The sequence below is a fragment of the Orycteropus afer genome, unplaced genomic scaffold (assembly GCF_000298275.1).
Source record: "Orycteropus afer afer isolate SDZICR_OR568_19922 unplaced genomic scaffold, OryAfe1.0 scaffold00342, whole genome shotgun sequence".
NCBI lineage: Eukaryota > Metazoa > Chordata > Mammalia > Tubulidentata > Orycteropodidae > Orycteropus > Orycteropus afer.
In genome coordinates, this window is record NW_006921929.1 from 3375546 (window position 1) to 3383102 (window position 7557).

General features: G+C 35.3%; 1 protein-coding gene across 1 annotated transcript in view; it reads right to left on the reverse strand.

Moving 5' to 3' along the window:
- Window positions 1–3356: 3356 nt before the first annotated feature.
- UBXN4 (UBX domain protein 4) overlaps window positions 3357–7557 on the reverse strand; it is a 75890-nt gene continuing 71689 nt past the window's right edge. The window contains exons 12-13 of the mRNA XM_007952501.2: window positions 6257–6456; window positions 3357–3495 (exon numbers count right to left, since the gene is read on the reverse strand). Coding sequence (XP_007950692.1) covers window positions 3357–3495; window positions 6257–6456 — 339 coding nt within the window. The remainder of the gene's footprint in view (window positions 3496–6256; window positions 6457–7557) is intronic.

The following is a 7557-nucleotide window of genomic DNA, read 5'->3' on the forward strand; positions in this document are numbered from 1 at the left end:
ATATAAAACTCATACAATTTTTCATCTATCATACTGACAAAGATGAAAAAGTATAAAAGAGTGTTGGCAAGGGTGTAGGGAAATCACTATTCCTACACACTGTTGGTGGGAGTGTAAATTCATACAACTTTTAAAGGAGGCAAAGGGCAGTATCTTTCATAATCCAGATGGCACTCTGATTTCCCAAATTAGATATATGTATTCTATGGGTATATTTTCAAAATTAAGAAGATAGCAATCTTTGTAATAGAAAAGCAGAAACAAAAAACTTGTAATAACCTAAATGTCTACCACCAGAGAACTAGATAATTGGGGTGCACTCTTGAAGTATAATGCTATGCAGCCTTTAATATGAGGTAGCTAGGAGCTCTGGTAGCATAGTGGCTAAGGCACTTGACTGCTAACCAGAAGGCTGGTGGTTCAAACCCACCAGCCACTCCTCGGAAGGAAGGTTGGGCATTCCTACTTCCGTAGTGATACTGCCTCGGAAACCCAAGGAGGGGTCGCTATGAGTCGGGGCCGACTTGATGGCAAACAACAACAACATGTGTTGATAGGTAAAGCTCTTCAAGATTACGTAAGTAAAAAAGCAAGATGCAGGGTAGTATATATAATATGATCCCATTTATTTAAAAAATAAATATTACATGTTTGGTTATATATGCATAAAAAATTTCCTAGTATTACATAAGAAACTGTTAAAAGGTTTTCTCTGGGTAGTAGTTTGGAGGGGAAGATGCAAGGAGGGAGACATCATTTTCATTTTATAGCCTTCTGTACTGTTTTGAATTTTTTTTTTTACCATGTAGAGATTTTTTAAAATGTAAAATTGAGGAAGGATCTTCCTACTCAAAGATCATGAACCACTCTGTTATGTACAAATCCTTAAGATTTATGATATATTATTTGACCTTTTTCAAGGCAACTGACCTAAAGTACTTCCTGTCTTTGCAAATGTATTTCTAATAGTTATTGGTAGGGTCATACCCACTTGGTAGGTCTTTTTTTTTCCTTTACTAATCACATATAACTCTATTTACTTAAAGATGACAAACCTTTACTTAAATGAGGTGGTTGCTGGAGATTTTTTTGAAACTCACTTTTTAAAGAAATAATGTGATCACTGCAGGAAACTGGGAAAACAACTGTTTTGGTGTGTTCTTTGTTTAGATATGTATTAATATATAGTACTATCTACATATAAAATGTGTTTACAAAACTGAGATCATACTGTACCTACAGCTCTGTATCCTGTTTTCTCTCCCCAACTAATAGGTACTCAATAAATGTATGTTAAACTGAATTGCTGAATTAACATACATAGTCCCCAACTTAGGACATACCTGAATTATGATGAGTTACACTTACAACTGTTTTTTTTCCCATCATTAGTAATATGTGTTACATATAATGTTGTAGTGAATAATTAGCTGATGTTATCATTCTCAGATGGTCAAAGGTTGGACTTATAAAGATATTGATAATAAAAGGCAGTAATAATGAAACTAAAAAAACAATAAACAAAAAAAAGAGGTATTTGACTTATATCCTAACTGACTTACACACCAGTCTTTGGAACGAAACCCTGTCATAAGTTACTATTTCTCTTCATCAAAAGTTGTTTAATTATTTCTACAGAAAGCATGCAGACAGTTTCCAGGTTTTAAGTAAGATAATTAACACTTAGCAAATATGTTTCAATCTAAACTTTGCATTTATGATCATTCCTTAGAAAAATGATTGGATCAAAGAATATGAAATAATTTAAGTTTTCTGAGAAATACTGTTTTTGGAAAGATTGTACCAGTTTTCACTTCTACCAACAGCATAGCGTGTCTCACTCTCTCCTTGCCAACACCTTTTTTTTTTTTAAACCATTCTTAAAAGTCATTGTTACTTTGTATCTGAAAACCAGAAAGCCTATCCCATGAGAATTTCATTTTCTTATAACAAAACAAAGTGTTTCCCCCAATATATTCACTCAAGAGTGGTATCTTCTGATTAAAAACAGAAGGTCAAAAGAGGAACTGTCAAGTTTGCTCCCTTTATAAAATATCCATTTGTTTTCTGGTTTTCATTACCCAAAACAGATGGATAAAGTAGCATATAAATCACATTAAGAATCTCTTCAAAATCCTTACGTATAGCCTAATGAATAAAAGGCTTATCTTTTATATTTCTTCTCTTATACTACAGGTACTTTTAAGCACTTGAAGTGTGATTATTGAGGGCACAACTTTAATATAAAGGCAAGAGACAAAGAGATTGTGAAAAAAGGGCTGCATCTGCCCAGGGACAAACTTCAGAGGCAAAAAGGGATGGGAAAGAAGGATGAGTGAACAGAGGAAACAGGGAGGAAGGGTGATGAGTGCTGTTACACTGTGGGGACTGCAATCAGTGGCACGAAACAAAATGTGGATGAATTGTTGAATGGAAAACTGATTTGCACTGTTAAACCTTCACCCAAATCACAATAAAAAGTAGGAAAAAAAAAACCTCTCATGAATAAAAATTCACTTATTAAAAAAAAAGAAAAAAGGATTATGGACTAGCAGTTGTTTTGCATGTGATAAGAACAAGACTGTAACATTATGCAAACAAAATGATGCCTCACTGATTTAGGAGAGACAGAAACATAACAGTATACGCTAGAAAATTTCTTCCTCAGTGATGTTTAAGGTAAGGTAGCCAGCTCCTTTCCTGAGATACTTCTAGAGCAATATTGTCTAAGAGAAAAAAAAAAAAAAAAAAAATCAGAGACATATGACCTCAACAAAGCTTTGTGCAACAAAAAAAATGCTAGGAAAACAAAATTTAAAGATCAGATCATTCTGATTTTTGGAAAAGATTTTTTATTCAGTGTTTAAGTAAGATTAAAAACTACAAGATTTTGCCTGCAGCTGATAAGCGAAAGAGAAAAAGTTAAACATAAATTATCATCTGATGGGCTCATTAAAATACTCTGACTCAGAGTCAAATTATTCAGTGACATGCCAGAAACTTTGTGTGGCCTTAAGAGTTCTGGAGCAAAATAGCTCTAAACAAAACTTGTCATCTGAAAGCATGGGGCAAATGGGCAAGAAATCCTGAATAAGAAAGCTGATGAAGGGAGGTTATTAGATTTTTTTGATTCTTTTAGGCTTCTAGCAGTTGGTTACCATATGCAAGAACCTACCAGCCGGTTATTTCTTGACTTTTCTGAGTTAAACAACTTAACCCACATCCACTAAGCAGGAATAAGAAACACTTTGTAGATCAGTTGGAAAACATAAAGCAGTCCCACTTTTCCAGTAAAATTTTAGTTGAATTAAATCATAAGAGAAACAATGATTATTGCACATATTGTACTTCTCCCACTACATCTGTTGAGTAGAATTTCCATTCCAAGTGTTGTTTTCATCTTCACCATCATCTTGAGTCCTCAATCTATATATCTTCCCCTCCTTTTTAAAGTCTTCCCCACGTTTCTCCAGCACTCTTTTTCTGACTGGTTCCCTGATATAAGAAAAGAGACCATATAAAATAAGAAAATCAGCAATACAAACCTGTTTCCTTTAAACTTCTTTTGGTATAGGCAAGGAGCCCTAGTGCACAGTGGTAAAGAACCTGGCTAAATAAAAGGTCAGCAGTTTGATCCTACCAGCTGCTCAATGGAGAAAGATATGGCAGTCTCCTTCTGTAAAGATTGATCACCTTGGAAACTCTATAGGACAGTTTTACTGTGTCCCACAAGGAAGCTATGAATTGGAATCAACTCAAGGACAGTGGGATAGTATAGGCAACTATATTTTATTTTTAACTCCATGTAAGGCATGGAAGGAGCACTGGTGGTACAGTGGTTAAGTGGTTAACAGTGGTTAAGTGCTCGACTGCGAACTGAAAGGCTGGTGGTTTGAACCAACCAGCTGCTCTGTAGAAGAAAGATGTGGCAGTCTGCTTCTGTAAAGATTATAGCTGTAGAAACCATATGTGGCAGTAGTGCCTAAGGCATTTGACTGCTAACCAGAAGGCTGGTGGTTCAAATCCACCAGCCACTCCTCAGGAGGAAGGTTGGGCAATCTACTTCCATAGTGATATTGCCTTGGAAATCCAAGGAGGGGTTGCTATGTGTCCCACTCAACGGCAGTGTGTTTGGTTTGATTTTTGGTTTACAGGGTCAGTATGAGTCAGAATCAACTTGATGGCAACAAGTTTTGGTTTAAGGGATTAAGAGATAATTATACCTACTAACACAACCCTAGACTTTACTAGTCTTTGGCAAAGCCTGTGCTCGAAGTGAAGACGGCTCAATCACATATTGCACTTCCATGTGTTTCTTAATGACTTACCAAGCTTTAGAAGAGTGACCAAAAAATCAAAAACCCACAGCCATCAAGTCAATTCCAACTCACAGCGATCCCCACTGCATTTCCAATGCAGTAAATCTTTACAGAAGTAGACTGCCCAGTCTTGCTTCCATAGAGTGGCTGGTGGGCTTGAACCACCAACCTTCTGGTTAGTAGTCAGATGCCTTAGGCACTGTGCTATCAGAGCTCCTTTAGAAGAGTGACATCATTTGTTAACTGTCATTTCCTTTATTAGTTATCCAAGCTGATATGTCTGCTGAAATATTTATAACTCACATAACACCCTAAAGACTACCCAAAGGTCCATTTATATCCTAGTTGACAGAAATGGTCAATTACCCAATTTTTAATCCATTCAAAATCTTTTAAGAATAACTTATTATAAACAATTAAGAACAAACAAGATGAGAAGATAGGAGTGAAATTTAAGCTAATAGAATCCCATAATATTAGAGGGGAAGACAAAAAAAAAAAAAAAAAAAGGGAAAACAATAGTGCAGTTCAAAGCTTCCCTTCTTGATATACAGCCATCTCATTTGCCCCAGTCCCTCATCTTTTCCCTTATTTGAGAAATGTGTTAAAACTCACACAACACAAGCTATTCTAGATTAAAAGCTTCCACCTATAGCTCAGCAATAGTTCTAAAATTCAGGGATAACAATGCTGTTCTAAGACTGTTGTCGTTCGGTGCCATTGAGTTGATTTCTGACTCACAGTGACCCCAGGTGACACAGGAGGACTACTCCATAGGGTTTCTTAGGCTGTAATTTTTACAGAAGCAGACTGCCAGGTCTTTCTCCCGCACAACTTCTGAGCAGGTTCAAACCATTGACCTTTAGCCAATCACTTAACCATTATGCCACCAAGGCTCTTTGTTCTAACACCAGAGAGAATTTTCTTGTGTGCTCAGTTAAGGAATGCACTACAAATGTACAGATAGCTTGCCCAACACATACAAAATAAACCAAGATAAACACTAAATCATCCCAACTACAATATATAAATCATCATCGATAGAGTCAATAGGAAACAGGACTAGGAATCCCTTTATGGAAGACAAAGGCAAAGATTTTCATTAGTTACCACATCACACTGGTGTAAAGATTTAGAATAATGCTTATTAAAGGCCTAAAAGAGTGTTTAATAGTAGTAAGGTGATATTATAATAAATGTTGCTATTATTTATTAAAAGGGAATATAATCTCACCTTCTAGGAAAATAGTTGCCAACTGTGTTAATCTTTTTCAAATATGCTCAATCTTAAAAAAAAAGAGGTATGAGCTAAAATTCTCAGTGTGATGTATGCTACCATTCTAACCTCTGCCACCTGCAATAAAAATAGGACCTCTCAGTTACGGGACTAGTCCAAATCTCTTTCAGAAGGCAGCACCATTTTCAAGAGAGAGCCACTTTCTTCCATTTGATCTTTCTCTGAATGACCCAAAGTAGACTATCAGTCAGGAGATAAATCAGCAGAGTTAAAATTATCTAGAACACAATGATCCCTCTAGAGGAATTATGCAAGATGACTGTGAGCAATTACGCAACATAGTATTTGGTCAGGAAAACATGCTAGCCAGAGAGAAAGAACTACTTATAGATGGGAGCAAAAATCTGCCTTTATAGTCATGAAATAAGTGAGTCATAGTCAATGAAGGAAATCATAAAACCATAGAGGTAAAGTTGCTTTCTGTGGAATAGATTTTAGAAAGATGGCTGAGAAAACTCAGTTTGTAAGCTTCCCAAGAGAGATTGATAGGATAGTTTCAGAACATGTGGTTTTCTTGTCTTCAAAGTAGAGTCTGGGGAAGACATATACAGAAAATAAAATACCCCTAACAAATTTTTTCATTTTGTGATAAAGGACACTACTACATTATTTCCGCAAACGGGGAAACACAAACAGATACCTTTTTTCTGAGTTACTAGATGATGCAGATGGGGGTTCTGATGATGTTCCTCTCACAGAAGTCTGTGCAGGAGGAGGGTTACTAAATAGGAAGTTGCTTATCAATCTCCAGATGGCAAGGAATGGGTAAAGTACTGTCCCCAGCAATGTCCAAATGTCTCCACTGGAAGAGTGCACCATGGATGTAGTTGGTCTTCCTGCCTAAAAATTAAGGAATAAACCCAGATAAAGACTATCCTAGTCCAATCATACCATAGTCAAGGTTCTAAATAAAAGTTTTATCTATAGTTCTAGTTGGTTAAATGTTCCATTTTTAAGAAAATTAAACTTTTATAATATAATTAACAACTTTAATTAAAAAAAAAAAAAAAAAGCCTTTTTGCTGATTAATAAAAAAGGGGAAGGTTTTGAACCTTAGTGACTATAATTAAATTCTGACTACTGGAGGGCTGTTTTCGGTATGAGGCTCCAGTTCAGAGAAAAATATACCAAGATGGGATCTTGGAAAAGTCATTTAAGCTTTCTGAGCCTCTTTCTTCAAAGAGATTAAAACACTGTTGTGAGACTTAAATGGGATAATGTTTTTTAAAAAATAAGTGTTATTTTTGTTATGTTAAAATGTTTTTATTAAAAAACATGGTAATACAGCCTTTTCCCAATAGCCAAAAGGTGGAAACAACCATAAATTCTATCAACAGATGAGTGGATAAACAAAATGTGATACACACACACACACAATGGAATATTATTCAGTTATGTAAAAGAATGAAATTCTATTACATGCTACAACATGGATTAACACTGAAAACACTATGCTGAATGAAGTAAGCCAGACACAAAATAGGGTATACTTCTATTTACAAGAAATATCTAGAATAGGCAAAAGCAGAGGGACAGAAAACAGGTTAGTGGTCACCATGAGCAAGAGGGGAGAGGAAAATGGAGAGTCAATACTTAATGCTACAGAGTGTCCATTTGAGGTGAAGAAAAAGTTCTGGTAACAAATAGGGATGGTAGTTACATAATACTGTGAATATAATCAATATCACTGAAGTGCACACACGCCAAAAAATGGTTGAAATGGCAATTTTTAAATATATGTTTTACCAACTTTTTAATGTCAAAATAGCAAAATCTTATGTTATATACAAATTTTTCCACAATTAAAAATAATTAAGTAAAAACAAACAAAAAAAACACCTAAAACCTAGAAAACCCAAGCGATTCAGTCAAAAACCTACTGGAACTAATTGAGAGATTTAGCAACGTTGCAGGATATAAGATCAACATCCAAAAATCAGT